The 25,612-nt window shown below is 44.6% G+C and overlaps 1 protein-coding gene across 9 annotated transcripts in view; it reads left to right on the forward strand.

Moving 5' to 3' along the window:
- Window positions 1–1,727: 1,727 nt before the first annotated feature.
- The window catches only part of mcf2l2 (MCF.2 cell line derived transforming sequence-like 2), an 82,601-nt gene continuing 58,716 nt past the window's right edge, over window positions 1,728–25,612 (forward strand). For 3 of the 9 annotated variants that reach the window (XM_076019255.1, XM_076019339.1, XM_076019507.1), the window contains exons 1-14: window positions 1,730–1,927; window positions 15,467–15,550; window positions 17,464–17,578; window positions 17,678–17,768; window positions 18,172–18,291; window positions 18,577–18,693; window positions 18,794–18,943; window positions 19,296–19,420; window positions 19,499–19,613; window positions 19,773–19,892; window positions 19,978–20,169; window positions 22,109–22,517; window positions 22,595–22,701; window positions 23,180–23,268. In XM_076019255.1, the coding sequence (XP_075875370.1) occupies window positions 1,849–1,927; window positions 15,467–15,550; window positions 17,464–17,578; window positions 17,678–17,768; window positions 18,172–18,291; window positions 18,577–18,693; window positions 18,794–18,943; window positions 19,296–19,420; window positions 19,499–19,613; window positions 19,773–19,892; window positions 19,978–20,169; window positions 22,109–22,517; window positions 22,595–22,701; window positions 23,180–23,268 (1,913 nt within the window). In that variant the 5' untranslated portion in view covers window positions 1,730–1,848. Of the gene's footprint in view, window positions 1,928–7,156; window positions 7,364–15,466; window positions 15,551–17,463; window positions 17,579–17,677; window positions 17,769–18,171; window positions 18,292–18,576; window positions 18,694–18,793; window positions 18,944–19,295; window positions 19,421–19,498; window positions 19,614–19,772; window positions 19,893–19,977; window positions 20,170–22,108; window positions 22,518–22,594; window positions 22,702–23,179; window positions 23,269–25,612 lie in introns of those variants that run through there. The other 6 variants (XM_076018912.1, XM_076019001.1, XM_076019094.1 and 3 more) reach the window with 5 other exon arrangements.

Below are 25,612 nucleotides of genomic sequence, written 5' to 3' on the forward strand. Positions count from 1 at the left end.
ATCCAACTCTAAGCGGAGGAGAAAAATCTCCCGCCTCTTCGCTCGCTCCCAGGAAACCCCGCTACACTTAGTTGCTGATTGGTTAAGGGCTCTGGTTGTGCCGCCTACACAAATGAAGCCAATCAGGGACCTAAAGACGCGGGACGGAAAGCGAGGAGGTGGAGTTCTGGTTTCTCGGTATGAGTAGTATTCGTAATACCGCCCATCATCAGCTTCCTTTCTCTCTTGTCCTTCTGTCGCCACCGTAGCTCGTTTCACGGATTTGTCAATTGCTCATCAAACACTCAACTTACCAGCTCGTAAACTGTTTAAGTAGTTATTGCTATTGCTATCATTATTATTATTATTATTATTATTATTATTATTATTATTATTATTGTTAGTAGTAGTAGTAGTAGTAGTATTAGAAGAAGAAGAAGAAGAAGAAGAAGAAGAAGAAGAAGAAGAAGAAGAAGAAGAAGAAGAATCACTATTTTAAAGTTTAAAATGGGCCGTTTGCAGCCTTTTATTATCTCCCCCATCTGCGCAGCAGCAGCAGCTGCTGCTCCTGAGTGAGCGATAGCTGAGCAGCTCTAATTGGCTGGCAGGGCGCGCCCGGGTGCAGATGTCTCGGGGCTAATGCTCGTCTCCCAGGCAATCTCCTCGCTCCCCGGGGGATCAGCGAGCTATGATAATGGCATTGTTCGCTTTCATCAAAACGTAGAGTGGCATCATCACCACCACCAGGCAGAACTGGTGGGCGGAGCCTATTCATTTGTTGTTGTTTTTTGTTTTTGTTTTTGTTTTTTTTGTCTCAGCTCTCATTGCTGGTTGAAATCAGAGATTCCAAGCAGAGACGTTTCGTTGCTAATTGACTTGAAAAAAGAAGAAGAAAAGCATCAGTGTGATTGGCTTATAATTTCTCCTCGCTCAGCCTTCCTTCCTTCCTTCCTTCCTTCCTTCCTTCCTTGCTTCTTTCCATCAATCATCCCCCCCCCCACCCCTCCCAGCCCTGGAGGCAGGTGTAGCAACCCTCTGATTGGTTTCCTGCTCTATGACTCAGCTTCTTCACAGGAGCAGAGGGAGCATCATCAGAGCAGCAGCCGGAGCAGAGCAGCTTCACAGCCGGATTGAAATCAGACATTTTATTTCATTTTTCTTGTCTTGGGAAACCCTCTTTTTTTAATGCAACCTGGTATCAATTCCTCATCAGCGAGCTCCATTTTTCATGCAGTTTTCCTCGAGGATTATCATTTTTCCCCTCACTTTATTGAGGTTTATTAAGGACAAAGGAGGAGATAACTCACCAATCAGTGAATTGCCTTTTTTTTTTTTGTTTGTTTGTTTTTTTCTTGCTTTGACTTTTCTTTTTTTTGTCATGATCTTCCGTCTCTCTGGAGTCAATCAACATGGAACACTGACAGGCTTTTTTTGTCATCTGGTCGTCTGTCTGACTTTTTTTTACTTTGGGCTGCTGACTTTAATTTAATTAATTTCCCCCACCGGCTGTTTGCTGTCTTGTCTGTGCATCAAAAGTGATCATTTTATTTCCGAGCATCCTGAGCCTCCCGCTGACTGATACCGCCTCAGGAGCGCTCGTGTATCTTCATCATCACCGCCCTGTGAAAGGCCTTTTCTTAACGACGACAAAATGTTGTGATGACATATTTTATATCCAATAATAATAATAATAATAATAATAATAATAATAAATAAAAAAATTTGAAGGAAGAAGTGGTAGGAAATTGGACTACGGAGCCCAAGCGGGTGAAGAAAGGAGGTGTGGTGGCGGAGTGAGAGAGGCAGAGCGGGTGAGCAAGAGAGAGCGAGAGAAGTGGGCGGAGGGTGGATGCGAGCCCACACCCTGAGATGCTGTGCTGGCTGAGAGAGGACGAGATGTCGGTCCAGGAGCTGCTGCAGAGGCTGCAGTGTGTCATCACTCATGTCGGTGAGTCCCGCTACTTCCTGCTGGTGTGGCTGAAAAAAAGAAAGAAAGAAATGGGAAGAAGGGAGGAGGAGTAGTGGGGAGAGGAGGAACGAGGTGATGGAGATGCGATGGCGGACGAGCCTCCGTCCTCTCATCAGGACCACTGGGGGAATTCTGATGCAGCGACCGAGCTGATTGTTGAGTGTTGTGCTGTTGGGTGACTGAATCTGATGTTTGAAGCGGCAGCTGTTGTTTTATTATTTTTTATTACTATTTAGAGCATCCTATAAACATGTTAGCAGCATTTTTTTTTATAACTATAAAACATGTTTCCACGTCTTTCTCCTCCGTCTTCTCCGTCTATCATCATCATGGTCGTTGGTTGTCTCCCCCCGGGTTTCCCCTGCGTCTCCATCAATCTTCTCTCCTCTTCTCTCCTCTTCTCTCCTCCATCCTTCCCCCCCTGGCCCCTTCCTCAGCTCTCTTCCGTCCTTCCTTCTCTCTCTCCGTGGTCGTGTGCCTGCCGCCTGTTGTCGCTTGTTGGTTCAGGAAGTAGGTTAATGTGCCACGCTGGAGAGTGTCGCACGGCCGTCCTCCATGTCTGCGCTTCCTGCTCGGCCGATGGCAACAGTGATGTTTGACTGGGATGCAGAGGGAAACGGAGGTGGGCGGGTGGGAGAATGGTGGTGGTGGTGGGTGGTGTACGGGGGGCGTTACCGTGGAAACAGAGCTGAGCCATGCGGGATGATGCCGCTAACGGTGTTATTTGCCAGATAAGCTAGCTGAAGTTGTCCGACCTCCCTCTGGGGAGATTTTCTACGTTCACGGCTCTTCATTATTATAAATTGTTTTTTGTTTTTATTATTATTTTATTATTATATTAATATTATTGTATGTTATTATTTTTTTTTGCAACATTTCTTAATGTTGAGCTGCCGTAGAGGGTGAAATCGATCTTCCTGGTTTAAGAACACAAGGTTATTTTGCCATCAGGCATCTTTAGCGAGTCCCCAGTTTTTAAAAGGTTGTTTTTAAAACATTCATTTTCATCATTATTTTACTCTCTATGCACTTTTGTATGGACTGATGAGTGATTGTACAGCTGAGAAACTGAATTTCCATTGGGATAAATGAGGCACTTGTCTGTCTGTCTGTCTGTCTTTGTATCCGGCCATCTATCTATCTATCTATCTATCTATCTATCTATCTATCTATCTATCTATCGAAAAGGTTTGGGACAACTTCAATTGGGAACAAATACATTATTTCCGCTTGAGTTTTGTCATATTCGGATAAAGGGTGAATCTTCTGTTTTCTGCGTCAGCCCTGAAATGATCAAATATTTTATTTGATGCATCATTTTAGCTCGCTTGAGCTTGGCCACAGTGTTTTCTAGAGGTGTTGAAAACTGCCTCGGTTTCTCTGTTGTGGACAGATGGAGTTAACAGAGCCTGACTGGAGGGAGTCAAATAGTTCCGCTCTTTCACCAGCAGGGTGCTCACTCCTCCCAGTTTGAAAGTCAGACTTTGGAATTCCAAAAACATCAGCCGCCTTGTCGGTGGTGTGCAGCAGCATGCTACTGGTAGTCGGGTAGTGTTTCTTCATCACACACAAACAACATCTCTATACTCTAAAACATCTCCTTCAGCTCTCCTGTGATGACATCATCATCCTGTTCACCCAGAAGCATGTGACCACATGACTCACTCCACCTTTGGGGCGGCTGGTGACATCACAGCAGGTCCAGGGTGCAATTTACTGTAACGGCTACCTTCCCTTTCCCCGTCCCCCTCCTTCTCTCCTTCCCCCTCTCCTTCCCCCCTCCTCCTATCCATTCATGCATGATTCACTGATGTTCAAGCCACCTCGTGGCCCCTCCCCCTCCTTGCTGCTCCTCTGTTTCCATCTGAAATGTTCTCCTCCGTCAGGGCGGAAACAAGCTGCTCTAACAGACAATTGTATTCTTGTTCAATTTAAAGCTCCCCTTGAACCCATGTAACCCCCCCCCCCCCACTCTCCCACCACTTAGCTGGAACGCGTCTCCAAAACTCGAGGTCTATCAAAGGAGGGTGTGTTCCGGAAACCCCCACCGACGACCCTCAGAAACTCCCAGTCACAAAGGTCAGAAAGGCTGGAGGAGACAAGCTAGTGGAGGATGGACGGCAGACAATATGTCTTTCAAAGAGCGGGTGGTGGGCGGTCAAGGGGTGTCAGGGCGGGGGGGCTTTCCTGACCTAATATCCCAGTCTGTTTCACACATTGGGCCTTTTGGCAGCCAAATAGGGGGCTGGGTGGTAGGGGGGTTACAGGGGTTACATGGGCTCAGCAATCTTTGAGCAGGCTAATGGAAGGAGGCTAAGAGGATTAGCATGACAGCCACAACTGACTGGGTGTAAACGGAATTACTGGGAAATCTCAAAGGAATTACTTGATATGAGATTTTCTCTTTTTTCCCTTAATTTCCCCTTTTCTACTGGAAAACATGTCTCACACACATGTGAGAAACAAGTGTCTCTGTGTCTTTGGGTGTGTGTGTGTGTGTGTGTGTGTGTGTGTGTGTGTATGGGCGCGCGCATGCGTGTCCAGACACAGGGTGATAGCTGCAATATGTCAACCTGGTGTAAACATATTTTTCCCAGATGTGCAGGATGTTGCTGCTGACAGGACTGAGCAGCCGCGTTGCATCAGAGAATAACGACATCCAGCCAGAGCTAGTTGTCTGTCAATAAGGGGGAGGAGCCTTAAAGCCACACCTTTACAAACTGGTTGCAGTGTTTCTGTTGGTCTAAATCGGCATGCAGTGAAAACATAAGAAAAAACATGAATCAGTGCGCACAATTTAATTCTGAGACCCTACACCTCAATGTCATCATGTAGGTGATAAACAGTACAGGAAGGAAGAAAAAACATCCTACGAACACAAAACATTCATTCATTCGTTCATCTTCTATACCCACTTATTCCTATTCAGGGTCACGGGGGTCTGCTGGAGCCTATCCTGTCTTAGGGCGGAGGCAGGGTGACACCCTGGACAAGTCGCCAGTTCATCGCAGGGAACACAAAACATAATGTGAAAAATAAAAACAAGATGAAACAAAAAAAACAAAAAATAAAATTAGGCAGTAAGTAATATAAGTAATAATATATTATGGGGAGGGGGGTTCTGGAACACATTTGTCCTCCCAGTTGACCTCAAAGTCGACCAACCCAGTCCAGCCTCGCTTTGGTTTCAGTCTGGCCTAGTTTTTCCTCTTGTGTTTTGTTTTTTACATTGAGAGGGTTTGTTGTCGTCTCTAAGAAGGCCATTCCTGGGAAGATTAAGCGAGCCAAGGTCAAGTGAGCTGGTGGAAGGGCTAGCTGACGACAGAGAGACTGAAGGTGTTGGCAGCAGTTTTCAGTTTTTTTTACTCCACTAGGTTCGCTTGGCTGCAGACTGTTTTCCTAAAAGGTTTCTCATCCAATCCTCGTTAACAGTGCACCTTCAGAAGAGGAACCCACTCATCTGAGTGTTTTTTAGAGAAGGAGAACACAGAAGTAGCTCTGTGGTTGCAGCAGCAGCTGTTTGCTGCTTGTTGCTCGTCAATTATTTAGTTTGGGAGTCGGACTGATGGCATCACTTCCACTCGTCCCCTCTGAATGACCACTGATAGGATTCCTGGTTCCAAACAGCAGAAGGTCAGTCCTGCCAAGGTCGCCGAGGGCCCTCTGTGATGTCATCCACGGTCCAGCTGCCTCCTCCTCCTCCTCCTCCTCCTCATCCCCCACCTTCACCTCCCTGCAGCTGCTGTTGATCCACAGAATCCAGAGAGATCTTCCCCTTGTAATAATCCATCATCATACTGTATGTAGGCATCTGCTTTTGAAACTGCAGCAAATAAATTCCCCCCCAAAAAAACCCATAAAACATTTTGACGGCTCATTTAAATTTGTTTTTTGTTTTTGATCCGATTTGATTTGTTGCAAACTTGAAAGTCTGCATTTTTCTATTGCGCTAACAGTGCTGCACTCATCCAGACAGCAGAGCAAATGTGTAATGTAACGAGGTGTGTGTGTGTGTGTGTGTGTGTGTGTGTGTGTGTGTGTGTGTTGTGCACGTCTGCACTTCCTCAGAACGGCGTAGCACTGCACTTGAAAAAACAAAAGATATAACGCTGATTTATTGCAGAGGAGTTCTGATATAAAGCGAACAGGACTTCTGACGCAGGAACAGCCTCGGCAGCAGCAGCATGGGACAGGAGGAGGAGGAAGACGTGTAAGGAGGAAGAGAAGGTAGAGGTGGAAGGAGGAAGAGAAGGAAGAAGGAAGAGGAGGAAGAGAAGGACGAGGTACAAGATGTTGAAGGAGGAAGCAGAGGAAGAAAAGGAAGAGCTGGAAGGAGGAAGAGAAGGAAGAGGTGGGATTGAAGGGGAAAGAGTAGGAGGGAGTAAGAGAAAGAAGAGGTCAAAGGAGGAAGAGGAGGAAGCGGAGGAAGAGCAAGAAGAGGTCGAAGGGGGAAGAGAAGGGAAAAGGAAGAACTGAATCGTTTCTCAAGGAAAAATCCTTTGGAACCTTTTTTTTTTTCCCCTAAACCTGCGGCACTTATTTAACAGGCCAGCCGGTGAAGATCTGGTAGGAAGTGAGTGGAAGTTGACTGGACTGTAGGCCACCACAGCAATGGGAGGAGCCATCTAAAACACCATCAACTCTATTAGCATGATTAGCATGAAACCTTTTGCCAGGAGGAGGGACCAGCAGCCTCCTGTCTTTCAAATAAATACAGCGTCTAAGTGGCACCGCTGTTTTGACTCCAGGACGTGCTGCTGGTATAAAGAGACGGGTGGAAAATGGAAGGAGGGGCCGGAGGAGGAATGTCTGAGTCGCCTGAGAAGAAGAAGGAAAAGAAGAAGCAGGAAGTGTGAGGAGAAGAAACTCTCATATCTTGACCTTCTGACCACACAGGAGCTTCTCTCTGGTGGTGGTGGTGGTGTTGGATTGGTGGTCCTAAGCAGGAAAGGATGGGGGGCTTCTCCACCCCCTCTCCCACTGCCTGATGGGAAAATTGTGATATTTGTGTACAACTGTGGCAACAGAGAGAAGAAAGTAGCTGCTCAGCTGGTCACAAGGGAGCTGGGACGACTGCACGCACACACACACACACACACACACACACTCCCCCGTCTCCGTCACTCCACCTCCTCCTCTCTCTCTCTTTCTCTCTCTCTCTCTCTCTTGTTCGCTTGCTCAAGAGGGTGTCTCTCTTTCTCTCTTGCCAGTAGTCGACAGAGCCAAGAGTCGAGCTCCTGGACTAGACCTGCCTTGTGTGTGTCTGTGTGTGTGTGTCAGTGTGTTTGTATTATGTTTCCTTGGAGGAGGTAGCAGAGCCTTGTGTGTGTGTGGGTGTGTATGTGTTTGTGTGTGTGTCTGTGTGTCTGTGTGGACGCTTTCAGAGCCGCAGCAGCAGGATGGGGTCCGTCATGTGTAAGTGGAGAACATGTGTTGTTTTATAGGGTTGTGTGTTTGCGTATGTCTTTGTGTGTGTGTGTGTGTGTGTGTGTGTGTGTGTGTGTGTGTGTATGTGCATGTGTGTGTGTGCGCGCGTGTGTGTGTTTGTTTGGTTGCGTGTCTGGTTGTTTGGACAAAAAAAAAGTTGAGACCTTGTGTGAGGTTTACAATTCTCTTAGGATATTTTCCCCTATATATATATATATATATATATTTTTTTTTTATTATTTATTTATTTTATTTTATTTTATTTTTTGTCTATTTGCACGTCCGGTTTAAGTTGGTTGATGTAAGTTTGGTTGATGTTTCACATTGTTTGACGTTTTAAACAAAACAACAACAATGGCATTGTGGTCTTTTTTTTTTTGCCAATTGTACTAACAGAAATTTAACAGCGTGGCTCAGACAGTGCAGGAAGCTGCTGAGCCAAGCTCAATGAAACCAGTTAACTTGTAGCTGTTGCGGATGGAAACCAAATCATCTGTTGTGTACATGTACATGTTAAGATAGATACCATAGGTAGATGTACTGTATTGATCCCAAACTTAGGAAACTACACTATTGCACCACTAAAATGCCTGTAGAAAATCAAAGTAGAGCATGCATGCACTTAACACACAGCACAGTTAACTGTGTCATCTGTGTTGTATTTCTTAATTGTATTAAGTGCTGTATGATGCAGCGTATCCACTGTGTGCATTTGCATAAGGCTCCTTACCTGCATCCCAACCTTCTTCACCTTCACCCGTCAGCTGGAGGTGGATATTTGCCTCAATGCACTTTTTCAAAGCTGAGATGTTAAAAAAACAATGTAGAAAAAACAGCATGAAAAAAGTGTGGGCGTTCAGTCTGTCTGTCTGTCTGCCTGCCTGCCTGCCCGCCTGCCCGCCTGTCTGTCTGTCTGTCTGTCTGTTAGCTGACCTGGACATGAGTGAGCTTCTAACAAGTCAGCAACTCACACCTGGATATTTGACCAAATCAGAGAGCACCTGGCATCCAGAGTTTAGTTTCAACTGTTCTGTTTTTTAGGTGATGAGACAGAAAGAGACAGCGCTACAGCTCCAGCTCGGACAGGAAGCTGCTGAGGGGCTTGTAAACACTGGAAACAGTGTCTGTGTGTCAGTGTGGATGTTGCAATCAAAACAGTGCCAGTGTGAACAGTATCAGTGTGGATGTTGCAGTGTGAACAGTACTAGTGTGGATGTTGCAGTGGAAACAGTGTCCGTGTGGATGTCGCGGTGTGAATACTGTCAGCATGGATGTCGCAGTGGATTCTGGATGTTGAAGTCTGAACAGTGTTTGCATAGACGTTGCAGTGTGTGGACAGAGTTTGTGTGGATGTCGCAGTGATAAGTGTCAGCGAGGATGTTAACAGTGTGAATGGTGTCAGTGGGGATGTTGCAGTGTAAACAAAGTTTGTGTGGATGTTGCTGTAGATTCTGGATGTTGCAGTGAAAACAGTGTCAGTGTATATGTTATGGTGGATTCTAGATGTTGCAGTGCGAACCGTGTTAGTTTGGCTATTGCAATGTGAACAGTGTCAGTGTGGATATCACGGTGGATTCTGGATGTTGCAGTGGAAACAGCAACAGTATGGATGTCGCAGTGAAAAGTGTCAGTGAGGATGTTACAGTGTTGCTGTAGATTCTGAATGTTGCAGTGGAAACAGTTTCATTGTGGATGTCGCGGTGGATTCTGGATGTTGCAGTGGAAACAGTGTCATTGTGGATGTTGCGGTGGATTCTGCCTGTTGCAGTGTGAACAGTGTTAGTCTGGTTGTCACAGTGAACAGTGTTAGCGTGAATGTTACAGTGTGAATGGTGTCAGTGTGGATGTTGCAGTGTGAACAGTGTCAGCATGGATGTTGCAGTGGATTCTGGATGTTGCAGTGCGGACAGTTTGCACTTACATCATTCATGCAGTGTGGACCCTCCCACCAATAGGAAGCTTAGAGCTGATACCAACTGTTACCACTGACAATAAAAATGATTGGTCTGCTTTGAAGGAGACAGAGAACTTTTAACAACGGCAGCGTGGGCGCTATGGAGGACGAGGTGAATAGAGCAGTTCGCCACCAAAGAATCTTAAGAGACCATCCGGATTTCACTGAGCCGTGTCAGGTTCTGAAGGGTGATTCTTTTAGGACTCTGCTCTCAGCCGCAGCCCTTCAAAGCACTGTGCGACACGGTGCCAACAGCTGCTTACCATGCTGGGGTCACTGCAAAAGGGACCTTCCAAAGAGAGTTGGCAGACACACAGGTGCCAGTCGACCCTCAGTCCAACCATGCCAGCTGTGTGTTATTGCATCAGTTGATCAGGCCGACATTAAAGGACAATTTGCAGCGAGAGGCTGATTTCCAAACGTAATCGGAGCTATCGACTGCACGGACATTGGCGCCATCGCACGATAAAAAAAAATACGTCAACCGTAAGCATTTCGTTTTTTCATTTCATTCCATCAATGTAGATCGTCAGTGGTGCATGCACGTAGCTATTAATATTACGGCGAGGGCTGCTTCAATGAACGATTAAGTGAAGCCGGTCTCCAGCTGGCATGGTGCTCGATGGTTGACTCTTTGGTGACTAAACAGTGAATTAACTGTTTCGATGAATCCCCAGACAAAACTAAAGACTATGTGAAGAGTTTTATATATGGGCAAACTTATTTAGGATTTTTTTGGGGTTTTATGTTTTATTTGTATTTGATTTTATATTACTGCCTGAAAATTTCTAACGCAGTTTCACGTATTTTTCTGGCAATATTTTGTCTCTGATCAAAATAGGGACGCTTGTTGTTGCCCGTTGCCTTTATGATAACAAAAGCTGCACGCGCATTGACTTCACGTGTCACATCTCTTCGGACTGTCATTTATTGCCTGCGATTTTAAATAAGACAGTGGTTGTTCTTTGTTGGTTAAGACTACAAATTCAGAATTTTCTTTTAAAAAGCTACCAATTCCTTTGTGTGTTTAGTAGCCCTAAGTATGTCAATTAAAGATGAGCGGAATGTTTAGTACCTTGATTTTTGCCGCCGCTCTGATGTGGCATTTATAGTGCGATCCATGTTGGTGACGTGTAAAATGACTCAATGGAAGCCAATAATGCATTTTGCATTTTGCACGTAATGTTGATTCTAATATACTTTTGTTTAATCGACATGGGTGATGACACCGCAGACAGACATAGCGCAGCGGGGAACGAAGATATGATGAAGCCCATTAATTAACCCTGTCGTGGAGATATGTACATCTTTTTCTGAGTGTCTACTTTGTTTCAAAACAATGAATCAAATTCCAATCTGCAAAGTTAATTTCGATCGATGTGCGTATGTTTGAGCTTGCACTCATGTGCGATCAATTCCACGATGACTGGGATGTTCAAAGGGATTCGTGAGTGGATTTGTGCATTCGAAACGACTGAACATCCAGGTTTGTTTGGTCTAATGTAGTTTTCTGGATTTGAACGTACGTCAGGTTTTAGGATGAACGCCATGTTCGTTTTTGTACATGAGGCCCCAGGTTTTCTTCCTCAGCTGAGAGGAAAGTGTGACATCCCTCTCTGCCTGCAGGGGGCAGCTCATTAGTCGTTGGGTTAGTGGACGTATACAAATATCTCAGCTCGGCTAATAGGCTTTGGCCTCTTCAGAGGGATTATGACAGAGCAGGAGGAAGAGCAGAAGCAGTGGGAGCTTTAAAAGACACTTTCATCCACAGTCTGGAGGCCAAAGGAACTCAGAGCTCGAGCTGGACAGGAAGCAAAAAGAGCTGAGGTGGATCTGAAGTGGCGATGGGGTGGATCTGAGGTGGATCAAAAGTGGGTCCGAGGTGGATCTCAAATGGATCACCAGATCCCATCCCGCTGCCCCCGGTGCGGCTGTCACGGTCGAGGCTTCTCCACTGTACGGATCTCTGTGCCCGAGATGGAGTCTTACCACCTTTTCCTGGAGGCATGCCAGGGGCCGGAGTTGGACCAAAGGCAACGTAGGTTCTTCATCAGTGCATCAAGGGAATCACAAGAAGCTTCTTCACCACTTTGGTGATGTGATTTTTTTTGAAACAAAAAAAATCTGTTGTGATGATTCTGTTGAAGTTGGGCTTCAGGCAGATGCATCATGTGACCATGTGGTAATGACATCAATAGACTTTGGTGGTGGTCGTGGTGGTGGAGGCATGAATGTCTTTATTTCAGAACTTTTCCTTTCCTTTTGTTTTCCTTTTGTTTCTGTCGAGGTTCCCGCCAAAAATTGTAAGGCTTCTTTTTTTCTGTTTGCTGCCACATCAGTCTGAGGGTTTGTTTCTCTTTGGGGATTGGGGGGAGAACCCCCAGAATTCCTGACCTGTGTGAGATCAAGGTCAAGAACGAGCATGTTTCGTGAGCACCACTACATGTTCTCTAACACACACAGACACACAAACAGTGTCGGAGGTTAATGATGGTCGTTGTCTTTGCAGTTTTACCCTACCCCTGCAGTCACTACTGTACTTGTGTACTGTGTGTGTGTGTGTGTGCACAGCTCTGTTATCAGTGGATCCTGTCATTAGACATCCTCTGATTGTTTTTGCGCACTGACGTCACTTTTCCTGAAGCCAGAAGGAAACTTCTCCCCCCTCCTCCTGAGAAGCAACAACACAGCCGGCCATCTATGTATCTATCTACCTATCTATCTATCTATGCATCTTTTCCGGTCTTGGCCATCGACCTCTGCGACCTCTGCGACCTCTCTGACCCCTCTGACACTCCCTCTGGATTTACGGCCATGCAGTCTGGGTTTGAAACGTGACCTCTGACCCCTGCTGCAGACCTGCAGCAGCGGTCAAGGACTTTGTTCTGATATTGTGATGCATCGTGTTGCACACAAATGAGAGATTTATTTATTGATTGATTGATTTTTTTTAGACAAGCTGAGATTTTAGAGCTTCATTTAATTCTGCTGAATTAATAAAAATCTGGCAAGGAACACACTAATCTTGACCTTTTACGATCTACTTTCTTTGCCAGTCTTTTTTTTTCCTTTTATTGCTCACATGTCAAACTCATACTGTAGTTGTTGTTGTTTTTTTTGGAGTTTATTTTTTCTTTGCGAGGACGTTTCCACAATAACTGCCTGGGAATGCCACCATGTTTATGTCTCGGACAGGAAGTGGCTCCTGACGCACACGCCTTCACAGCCATTGTACCCAACACAATGTGCCGCACACCTCGTTCTGTGTGTGTGTGTGTGTGTGTGTACATATGTATTGTGTATCATGTGTGTGTACAGTCAGGATGGTCTTTTTGGCTGTGGAAAGAGCCAAGCAGGGAGGAGGAGGAGGAGGAAGACACACGTGTTTCCTTCGGCATCCTGGGGAACAATAAGGCACACACACACACACACACACACAGGCATACACACACGCGCGCGCGCACACACACACACTCACACACACACACCCACACACACACACACAGAATGACTGTTTACAGGCGAGGCAGTGTGTTTTTACAGGGGCTGCTGACCAGATGAGAAGTGCAGAACATTTCACTGTGGGCTTCTTAACTCTGTTTTTCCTCTCTAAAAAACATTGGCGGCACCATAAATAGCCACTTAGCCTGAAAAGAAACCAGATGTAGTTTGCAGTGTGTGTGTGTGTGTGTGTGTGTGTGTGTGTGTGTGTGTGTGTGTGTGTTTTGTTTTGTTTTCGCACAGGAAGTGCTGACTGCACTGCGTTCCTCTGCTGATGTCAGCTCTCAGGGGGCGGGGCCTCCACCACCACCAGGAAGTGACACTTGTAATAACATGAGACATGTGACCACAAGCCGCCTGCCTCTCTGACTCTGCACCAATAATCTCATTCATCCCTGAGTCTGCACACACAGAGCGAAGTCGGTCTCAGGTTGGACAGAGCTCAACTCACTCTGCAGCTGCAGACCATAATTTGATGAGGAAAAAAAGGAAGATGAATGTTTTAGACATTCCTGTATCCTGAGTATTTGTTAAGTTCCTAACCTCAAACCAACTTCACTGTGGTTGCGCAGGGCTGCTGCACTGCAGCTGGAAAAAATGACCACAGACGCATAAAACAGACTGAAAAACACACTCTCTCTCTCTCTCTCTCTCTCTCTCTCTCTCTCTCTCTCTCTCTCTCTGTCTCTCCCTCTCTCTCTCTCTTTCTTACTCTCTCCCTCTGTGGGTGTGTTTGTGTGTGTTAGTATGTTACTGCTGCTGCTGTGTGACATAGGACAGGATGTCTATGTGTGTGTGTGTGTGTGTGTGTCAGTGCAGCTAGATCACTAGGATTAGTGTTTTTTTCTGGACGACTCACATCCACATCTGTGTTCTGTGTTTAAAAGACGAGTGTCGCCAGCTATGCACACACACACATGCGCGCACGCACACACACACACACACACACACACACACACACACAGACACACAGACACACACACACATCTTTCTTTTTTCCACTGCACCAGTATTTCCAGTCTGTGTTGTTATTCACACCAGCAACTATTTCCTCATTCGACTCTTGTGCGTTGGAGTTTGGTGGTCCCGTTGTTGTTCACCGCAACACATTGTGTTGACTTTCTGCTAACTGGCGCAAGAAAAACTTCTACCATGGGCTAAAAACACACGTGGCCTCTTTTCTCCTTCCTTTGCCACTGAGCTTAGAGAGACACCGTGGTGTGTGTGTGTGTGTGTGTGTGTGTGTGTGTGTGTGTGTGTGCGCGCGTGTGTGTGATGCCTCATGCTGCTTAATCCTCTTGTACCGGGAACCGGTGGATGAAGGTGAAACGAAGGTGTGAGGGAGAGGGAGAGTGTGAGTTAATTCTGGCTGTGTGATGTCACAGTCGGAGTTGGAAGAGTCAAGTGTGAACTCTGTGTCCTTGTGTGTTGGAAAATTGAAAGTTGTCACACATATGCACACTCCTTGTTGTGGTAGAACCCAACAGCAGCTGCGTGGAACGCTCTCTGTTTCTTCGTTCTGAGATGCTGCGGCGTGTCAACAACTCCCTTCAGGCCTTAATGCCGGGCTTCTAAAAACGGCTCAGGAACAGCAGCTCGTTCATCACTGATCACTGATTGAGCCTCTCCTCCACTTTGAAGTTCAGACAATGCTCCACACTGGAAACGACTCGAGTGGCTCTGGTTGTGTGACCAATGCCGACAATTGGGTGCTCTTGAACGTTTCCTGGATCCTGAGACTCCTATCTTCAGATTCTGACCCCTCAGGAGGGAAATTAAAAAAACAACAACATAATTCTGCCGCCACTGATACGTACTTCTCTCTTTTTTATAAAAGGCACCTCCCAGAAACCTAGAAACACCTTCAGGTGGAACCGATGATACTGACTGGCTCCTTCAGCTGCAGCACCAGTTGGTTCTCTGGGCTTCACGTCCGGCGATGGGTTTCAAACTTTATAGTCGGGCTCCTCGGGGAAAAAACAAAAAACAAAACTCTGTTAGATTTTTTTTTTATTATTATTTTGAATTATTTTATTATCTTGTTTCTCAACAAGAAAATCTGAGTGAAATTGTGGAAACTAAATATCTAAACATTATTATTTATTTATCATTTATTATTTTAATTTTTATGTCATTCATTTATTTAAAACAAAACAATTAGACACTAACACAAACATTCCCAACTCCCAAATGAAATGGAGCAGAAAGAATAATAATTTTATAATAATTACCTGCCCCTTTGCCCAAATGAAGTCAATTTACAAAGAGCTTAACAGACATCCATCCCAACAAATAACAAAATATTCATATTAATGATAAATAATAACAATAATAATAAAATAAAATAGCTGTCCTCCAAAGCTGACAGTCACAAAAAGAAAATCTGACAGGGAAGTCTGGGTGTCTCTGCTGAGGCTGCTGCCCCCACGACCTGACTCCAGATAATGCGGCAGAAGAAGAAGAGGAAGACATTTACTTTCTTTTCCACCTCACTAACGCTGTGATGCTTTTTTTTTTTTTTTTTAAAGTTGTCTAACCACAAACTGCGTGGATCAATCGAACAGTTCTATGTGATTCTGTTGTGTCTTTGTGACTTCAGACTCTGGCCTGAACTCTCCCTCCCTCTCTCCCTCCAGATGAGATCATGCAGCAGGAGATCCGGCCTCTGCTGGCCATGGACATCATCGAGCAGCTCCACCGGCAGTTTGCCCTGCTGTCAGGTGTGTGTGTGTGTGTGTGTGTGTGTGTGTGTGTGTTCACTCAGGAAATGTGTTGGTGGTTGTCATGGACCTCTAGTTTATATTGGTGACAAACAACAGTGAAGGACAGGAAGTGTCGAGGCCTCATCAACTTCATAACGTGTTTCGATGATTTCTCACTTTTTACGGCTGTTATGATGATCCTCTTCTGCACTCTCACAGTAGACAGCAACCCACTCATACTGACTTCTAAGAGGGTTTCTTTTTTTTAGCTGAATGTTTCTTTCTTTCTCTCGTTCTTTCTTTCGTTTTTTCTTTTTTTTAAATCCTTTGGCTACAGTGGAACTTTTCCGGCCTGGTGCTCAGAGAATCCCATATGCTGCTTTTGCGGTATGACTGAAATCATACAAAACAGTGGCTAGAGACTATTCTCCAGCAAAAATGTGAAATATACAGATTCAGTCTTCTGACCACAGTCTGTGGTAAAGATAGACTCGCTTGTGGCAAAAAAAAAAAAAAAAATCCAGAGAAAACATAACTAAGAATTTAAAAACAGCGAGAAGCCAAATCAACTTCAAAAAACAAATGGAAACGGCATGAAACGCAGTGTCCTGAATTAACTCACGATTAATTGCAAATGAAGTGCAATTTTTTCCTATATGCTTTATATGTAATTTAACAAGATATTTATAGTGTTTCTTATACTCTTGGAATTTTTTTAGAGAGGACAATAATAATTCATTCATTCATTCATTCATTCATTCGTTCATTTTCCATACCCGCTTCTTCCCGAGCTCAGGGTCACAGGGGTCTGCTGGAGCATATCCGAGCTGTCATAGGGCGAAGGCAGGGTGACACCCAGGACAAGTCCAATAATAATTCCTTTGAGGAAATATTCTATTTTTATTTTAACTGGAAAATGATTACATACTTTAACTGTCCAGGTACTCTCCAAAAAAACACAAAACAAAAACAGAACCTCAAATTAAATCCTTGCGATTTGTCAATCGCAGTATTTTAGTTTGAAAATTGCTTTTATTTTGAAAATTAACCAGATTATCTTGTGTTTCTTTGAGTAATTTACTGTCCAGCTTTGAAGCGGATCGCTTGTGGCTCGTGCACAAAATAAACCAGACGCCGAAACGATCGCTGTGAAACAGGCGTTAATCGCTGTGAAACAGGTGTTAATCGCTATTTATTTATTTATTTTTATTTATTTATTCTTTATTTTTTTAAAGGATAATTTCGACAGCCCTACAAAAAACTTGTTGAGTATAACCTAAAATCCGAAGGACCGCATTCGGTTGCCGGAACTCACCATGGTGTGTTTCCGAGGAGACCGCTATCAGTGACGGACCACCAACACACAACTTTGCCAAAATGTTTTTTTTAAGAGGTTTAATTTTTCTTTTTATCTTGATTAGACTGAACCAATCCAAACAAGAAGTCTTATGTGATAGCACCACGGACGTATTAGAAGTTGTTTAATTTATGTAATCTAGTAGAATTGTGCGCCTGAGGCTGGTCCGTCACTGATAGCTGCTCTGAGAAATACGACATGGCAACAGTTCTAGGAACAGGAGGCGAATATCCGGATTTTGGGTTGTTGTATCCAGCATAATTTTAGTTAATATTAGCAAGTACAGCTTGTCTACTTGCAGCCTTATATACAGTATATATCACTATGTTTTAGGTTTCCATGAACGTATTGCAATTTTAAATGTGTAACTCTGAGAAAACTTTATTATTATTTATTTATTTATTTATATATTTTTTTTTAAGGAATTGGTTTTACAGGAACTTTGATGGTCAACCAGTCGCAGGTCACGGAACAAAGTTGTAAAGCTAAAAACTTTTTAGCTTATGGTCCCCATCTTGTGGTCAGACAGTCATCCAGCGTGAATATTGTGCCTGGTTGTCTCTCTGTTTTCCAGGAGGCCGAGGAAAGGACGGCGCCCCCATCATCACCTTCCCAGAGTACTCATCCTTCAGCGAAGTGCCCGACGAAGACTTCCTCAGCGTGGTCACCTACCTGACCAGCATCCCCAGGTAGAATACGCTGCTCAGACCACCGACCTCTGCCTTTGAATTCACCCGACTGATAGACAATCGCTGGTTGTCTCCCTCACTGTTCTCTCCTCCTTCCAGCCTGGACGCCGCCAGCATCGGCTTTGTCATCATCATCGACCGGCGGAAGGACAAATGGAGCGCGGTGAAGGCCTCCCTGTCCAGGATCGCGGTAAGTTCCACCCGACAAAAATCAAATCAAGTCGAGCAGAATGCAAGTTAGGACCCCCAGAACTCCAGAACTGGATTGTGATGAAAGCAGATCAAGTAGAGGCATGAGGGGAAAATATCTCCTCCCTTTGCGTCCGGAAGATATACTTGTAACGACAAGAACTTTAATGTATTGCTGAACATGTCATCATATATACATACGTGTGTGTGTGTGTGTGTGTGTGTGTGTGTGTGTGTGTGTGTGTGTGTGTGTGTGTGTGTGTGTGTGTGTGCATATATATACAGTATACATGTGTATGTATACACATGATCACATCAATCAAATTAAAAAGCTGAAGAACGCAAAGCTCTGAAGTGTCGCAACATAATTCACAAGAACTACTCAACTCTCACCTCTCCTGCAGGGGGCTTTTCCTGGGAACCTGCAGCTGGTCCTGGTCCTGAGGCCGTGCCGGTTCTTTCAGAAGGCCATTGCCGACATTGGAATCAAGCTGCACAGGGACGACTTTAAAATGAAGGTACCGGTAAGCATGCTTTCCTCCACCGCACTCCAGCAGAGTTGATCTGCTGGTGCATGCACTCCACGTTGTGGACAGAAAGTCCATCCATCCATCCATCCATCCATCCATCCATCCATCCAGTCGTGTCTGATAGGTGCAACCGGCTCCACAGGCAGTGAAGTGGATGGAGACACACCTAAATGTAAACTATGTGTGTGTGTGTGTGTGTGTGTGTGTGTGTGTGTGTGTGTGTGTGTGTTAAACCTGATGAATTGACCTAGAAAAAACAGATTTGACCGTTTTGTGCAGATTGTGATGCTGAACTCGCTGTCAGATCTCCATGGCTACGTGGACAAAGGTCAGCTGACCCGGGAGCTGGGAGGCAGCCTGGAGTACTGCCACAGCCAGTGGATCCACCACCGCACAGTGAGTCCACACACACACACACACACACACACACACACAAACACAATGTTGGTGTGTGTGTGTGTGAGTGTGTGTGTAACCAAGCACTTCCTCCAACCAGGCCATCGAGAACTTTGCCTTGACGGTCAAGACCACGGCTCAGATGCTGCAGAAGTTTGGATCGGACCTGGCCGAGACAGAGCTGCCCAACGACGTGCAATGCACCAAGGACCTGCTGATGGAGCACACGGACAAGCACAACGGCCTGAAGGTGGCGTACACAGTTGCAGGGATCAGAGCCCAGATTTACCTCCAGCAGATTTATCAGTTTGACTCTGCCTCCTAAGATAAATACTGATACTTTTTAAGTATTTATTGCTTGTACTAAATACCGGCGAAGCTGTACATGTATCCAAACACTAGAGGGTGACACAAAAAAAAAAAATCACATTTCTATCTCATTTAAAATGTTATGTTTGTCATGAAGGTTTTTTTCTTTTAAATGAAAATTAGGGTTTTAAAGTTAAGAAATTCCATGAACCTGCGTTTTTTTTGTGTGTGAGCATGATGATGACAACAGAATGATGCTCAGCAGCTCATTGGGTGATGTTTATCTACACCAGGATGAGCTGAAGCTGGCGCTGAAGCAGGGCACCACCCTGCTGGGCTGCATCAAGGAGCAGGCCAGCAGGTCAGAAGAGCACCAGCTGAGTCCAGACGAGCTGGAGAATCAGACTACGGTGGAGAGGTGAGGGGCCGTTGCTCCTCAGTGCGTGACGCATGTTGACCTTCAGCGACCTTGATGTGTGTAACCCTGCGTTTTCAGGCTCCTGGCCCAGCTGGATGAGACGGAAAACGCCTTTGAGCAGTTCTGGTCCAAGCACCAGCTGAAGCTGGAGCAGTGCCTGCAGCTGCGGCACTTTGAGCAGGACTTCAGGGAGGTGGGTCCCAACACAAGGGGTTATCCAGGGGTCAGCCAAAAAAGTTGTGAATTCAATTGAAAAAAACAGATTATTTTCTGCCTAATGGTCAACGTAGGTTCAGTTTGAACAAAAAATAGATTTTTCTTGGAATCTTCATTCACTTGTTCTGCTCTCCAGGTCAAAGTGTCTCTCGACGGTTTGACGGAGGACCTCAGCAACCTATCAAATGTCGGAGACTGTGTGGCCCGAGTGGAGCACCTGCTGAAGGAGCTCAAGTCGCTGGAGGAGAAGGCTCAGGTCAGCCCATCCTCCCCCTCAGGACACCTCAGCTCGTCCGCTGAGTTGCTGATATGGGTTATATTTTTTTTCTTCTCCTCTGCAGGCCACGCTGGAGAAGGCCCAGCTCCACGCCCTGCATGGCGAGCAGCTGATCCAGAGCAACCACTATGCTGTGGACTCCATCCGGCCCAAGTGTGTTGAGCTGCGGAGGGTCTGCGACGACTTCAGCAACGGCGCCAAGAAGAAGACGGATGTCCTGTCCAAGTCTCTGGCTTTACACGTCGGCATCGACAAGGTGAGGGCACCCCCTGGTGGTCAAGGCCCGTTTGTTTCATATTTACCTGTATTAACGTTGACAGCATTGGTTCTCACCTGGTGGAGTCTCGGGACTCACTTTTTTTTTTTTTTTTTTTTCGTCTAGTAAATAAATAATTTAAATTATTGAATTGTTTTGTGTGTCCTGCAAAATCAATGCTTAACAATTTGTTACACGATGTAACGATACATGTCTCAAATAGTGGGGCGCGCCAGCCTTGGGTGTAATACCAGGGCAGGCTCGTGTGGCCCTGGGGAACATTCTTTCTTGCCGTACTAGAATAAAGTGGAATTGGACATTCACTACAATAGATGCCAGTGGCGCTCATATTGTCAGAGTATGCGCAGGGAGTAGCTATTAGCTCAATGTTTTCATGTTCCATGGTTTTTATGCACCGAGCATAGAGCGGGAGATATCAAGTGCAGTGAACAAACCCTTGTGACAACATGAATAGATATTTAACGGTGATGAAAAGAAAGGTAGATATAGACGGACATAATGAGACAAACGAAAGTCTCCCGAAAGATAATAATAAAAACAATAAAACTTTATTTGTACAGCGCTAAATCACAACCAATGGCATCTCAAAGCGCTTTATATAAAGATCAGAGCAGAAAATATGACAAAGCGTACGAAGCGCCTGGCTTCACTGACTACGGTAAGAGACGAGGAAAGACGTCGCCCATCGAGTAAATGTGGACTGTGTTTACCCTGTCTAAAAACGTCGGTAGAGGACAGCATGAAGCCATATAAATTCACACTTACAGACAGTATACCCCAATCACGCTGAGAAGCCATTTTTTTCAGCAAAAACGTGGTGAATATTGTCAACAATCATCCCGCTTTGTGAATGCTACTTCAGTAAACCAGTGACCACTGACACAGAGCACTGTTGGTAACATAGAAAGTTGTATATGTGCATATATATATATATATAAATATATATATGCACATATATATATATATATACAGTAGATATATATATATATATATATATATATGTGTATATATATATATATATATATACATATATATAAATATATATATATATTAGAGCTGTCAGTCGATTAAAAAAATTAATCCGATTAATCGCATGGTTTTCCATAGTTAACTGACGATTAATCGCAAATTAATCGCATATTTTTTTTATCTGCTCTAAATCTACCGTAAACTGATATTTTTCCATTTTTTTTAATAATCATATCAACATGGGAGTAGGCAAATACTTGCTTTCTGCAAATGCAGCATGTTTATTCGTGTTGGAGCAATGACAATTACTACTAACAAAACAAAAGATGCACAGGTTTGTGTCATTCAGTTGTGTTTACAAGCCGGCTGCAAGCGTGTGACTGTGTGCTGAGTCAATTCATTTCCTGTTTCCACAATCTACGGAGCGGCCAAATGTTCAAAAAGCACCGTGTGCGTTAATCGCGCGATAGAAAGATTGTCGCCGATAAAGCGGCGTTGGGTTAACGCGTTAATAACACGTTAACTTTGACACCCTTTATGTATACATATATATATATATATATATATATATGTATATATATATATTTATATATATATATATGTATATGTACAGGAGGAGTTGGTTTGGTTGCAGGATCCTGTAAAAACACTGCCCCCTTATGGAGCCATCGTTGAAGTCAGTTGACCTGAATTAATACATTATTTATTTTGTTATTAACTTATTTTATGATAATTATATATTATTTTTAAATAAATGACATTAACAACACAAACTGATTTCATCTTATAAAAGTAAAATAATCCCTGATTTCAAACAAATTCCTGCATTGAAAGTTTGTGCTGTTGTAGTTGTATCATACTTACTGTAAATGTTGTAAAGTGAAGTCTGGTCCCAGGGTTTTTGTGTTATCCTTTTTGTTTTTGTTCAGAGTTGTGTTGCTGTGTGCAGGTGAACCAGTGGTGCGAGTCGGGCATCTACCTGCTGGCCTCGCAGGCCGTGGACAAGTGCCAGTCGCAGGAAGGTGCCGAGTCGGCGCTGAGCGACATCGAGAGCTTCCGTGAGTCGGCCCAGAAGAACCAGCTGATGGAGCTGAGGAACCTGCACAACCAGCACGAGGTGGTCCTGTCCCCAGACCTCCGGGCCGCCGTGCTCAAGGCCCTAAAGCGCCTGGAGGACGTGCAGGAGATGTTTGAGAAGCGACACGTCAGCCTGAAGAGGCTGTCGGCCAAGCAAACCCGGCCGGTGCAGCCGGTGGCGCCGCGGCCTGAGTCCTCGCCCAAAAGACCCACGCTGAAGAACTCGGGCCGTACAGCTGGAGGCCAGCAACAGCCGCTGCAACAGCAGCAGCAGCAGCAGCGTGAGTCACGTCACCCTTGAGAACACAATGTTTCGAAACAAGTGGAACCAATGAGCTTCTCCCACTCTGCTCCTCAGCTCTGGCACGGAAAGCCTCGGATCACTCCGGAAACAGCGGTGGGAAGCAGTCGGTCGAAGATCCAAACAAGAGGAGGAACATTCGCAAGGCCAGAGGAGGCATCAAGGTGAAGCTGGAGTGGAAGTGGAACCTGAGGAATCTTCTCTGAACGAACCTCAAGGAAGCTTTGCTGAAGGGACCTGAAGGAACAATTTTTTTGAAGGAACCTTCTCAGGAAGAAGGAATTTGGAATAATGGCCTTTGACTGAGATTTATTATTGCTAGTTTAGGCAGGTCACCATGGCTCAGTGAGGCCTCCTAGTGGTGCACTTACTGTGTGCACGCTCAGAGTGATGTATCATTTGCAATTAAAATAATAAAAATTAAAATTAGATCAAATTGATAATTGATCACCACATAAAGGCACCGTATCTTCTCACTGACCTGACTGCTGAGGGTTGTGAGGACCTGAAGTTGAGTTTGATTCTGCTAGTGGTCTCTGCCCAGTTTCCACTGGAGTCATGTGTCTAACGTGTGTGTGTGTGTTTGTGTGTGTGTGTGTGTGTGTGTGTGTGTTTGTGTGTAATTGGGGGGGGGGGGGGCAGATCGAGGTGATGCACGAGGAGAGCCAAGGCGGCTCCACCCACGTGGTGGTGTCCAATGAGACAGAGGAGAGTCTGTCCGACAGACGCAGGTAAACACACACACACACACACACACACACACACACACACACACACACACACACACACACTCACACACGCACACAGACACCCCCCCCCCCCCCCCCCCCACACACACACACACACCCGGGCAGCTCTGTAGCTGACGCCCAGGTGCGACTCCACTGGGACTCCAGTGTGGAATTTCTCCACAGTTAATTTTAACCAGCTGTTGATTTACAACTCAACTCAACACTTTCAGATTATGCTGGAAAAACTTAACATGAAAAAAAAAAGTATTTTGTTTATGATGGGACGGTGTTGCCTTGAGTTGTAACGAGAGGCCGGGAGTCCAAAAACACTGTCGGCATGCGGCACAAATGATTCATACAATACCGCAAGTTCTCCAGGAAATAGTCAGAGCCAGCATGCTGGTGTTGCCACCTCTGGAAAGCGTTTTCATGTTTTTTGGACAAAGAAATCATTTGATACAACTTTCTTTTTTTTTCTTTTCTTTTTTTTATTGTCAGAGGTATAGCATACAATCATAAGCGTATTAACATTTGGAGACTTTTTATCACAATAAAGGCAAGAACATTGTATATAAATAGAGTCTACTCTTTAAACTTAGGACCTCTTTTTCCTATCCCCTTTTTTAAACTTATCTATATGCACAATAGGAAAACATAGAATAATGCTATGGAGAACATCCTTAATGACCAGGTCAATTATGTACAGATAACAGAACAAAACAAGAACAGGGGGGAAAAAAACAAAAAAAAACAAAAACCCCCCAAAAAACTCATACCACAGTATAGTGACAGTGCTGAAAAAAACAACAACACAGACTACTGTACATTCCTCTTTCTCTATACCTGTCATTGCATGTTTACAAACCAGTGCATGTTTTATAATGATTGTTAGGAATGAGGTGTTAGGGAGGGGTGGGGGGGATTAATAACGATAAAATGAACAATAGAACCGTAGCATGTAGAACAGGGATGTATCATAGGTGGATACCTCTAGGTTTGTGAATGCTAACCTTCACTTGGGAAATTGAACCTGTAGGAATTTACTAATACAATATGTTCAAATGGCAGGGGTGACCAGGGACATTTAAAATATTGATAATAATTATAATAATAATAATAAACACTTCCAAGTGAACTCCCTCCATGTGTGTGCTTTAGTGCATTTCCAATGTAGTTCCCAGTACTTGTGCCAGTCTTCTCAAGATGTCCTTCTTTTTCCCATTTATGTCTAATATAGTCTAAAGACAAGACCTTAGAGTATGACCTTAGGAATTCATTCAGTATTGTATCCTCCAGGTCTATAGGGTGATTCCTATAACATTTGTTGAAATAGTCACGTAGTTGCAAATATCTGTAAAAATCCTGTTTCTGAGGGCGTATTCACACCTGCCCTGTTTGGTTCGGACTAAACCAAAAAAGTCCCTTGTGCGGAGCTTTTGGGCTGGCGTGATTACAAACCAGCGAACTCTGGCGCGGAGCAAGCAGCCGGTCCGAGACCTCGCCGGAGAGGTGGTCTCGGTTCGCTTCCAAACGAACCATGGTGAGGTTCGGGTTGATGTGTGAAAGCGACCGCACCGTGGTTCGAACCAGCTCTGAAATCACACACCTTTTTACACGTCACAGGCTTCCGTAGCCACATGCATTATGAGAAATATTGTTTTGGTTAGCATAGTAGAAAGTTTAGTAGCATGTCGTCGGACCGTCAGGCTAACACGAGTCGAGGTTCAACATATGGAGCAGTGAGGAGACGGTTCTTTTAAAATGTCTTTGATGTTGCGAAATGGTAAACATGTTGTCATAAAATCGACATTGCATCAAAAGCCTCTGATGCTCCAAATTTCCTCCAAACACTCGTAACTGTCTTGCAGCGTGCTGCACAACGAGTGCAGCACGCTGGAGCTCCATGATTGTTTACTTTCCGTATTTTACCGTGTTACCCCGCCCCAGACCATTTTGTCCAATGATTGAACGGTCTTTGCACACATGTGGGTTTTGTTGTTAAATCCTGGGACTCTTGCGAAAATTGCAATGTGAAAAGGAACCGCACCAAACCAAAAAAGATACATTGTATTTTGGTCCGGACCAAAGAAAGTGAATTAAAGGACTTTCCTGGTGTGAATACGCCCTGAGAGTCCGAAAGTCTTTCAAATGTGCCTTTTTTTGTAAGTGAGTAAAGTGTAGTCATTCCTTTATTTGTCCAAGTTTTAAATCTGAAGTCTAATTGATTTGGTTTAAAGTAGATTCTTCTCTATATCCTTCCATCTTGCATTATATTTTGGATTACATAAGTTTAATAGAGGTTTAATTTGATACAACTTTCATTAATGCCGTCAAAGAGTTTTTG

This window comes from Nelusetta ayraudi, unplaced genomic scaffold (assembly GCF_046127955.1).
Source record: "Nelusetta ayraudi isolate G7.1 ecotype Tasmania unplaced genomic scaffold, CSIRO-AGI_Nayr_v1 ptg000001l, whole genome shotgun sequence".
Classification (NCBI taxonomy): Eukaryota; Metazoa; Chordata; class Actinopteri; order Tetraodontiformes; family Monacanthidae; genus Nelusetta; species Nelusetta ayraudi.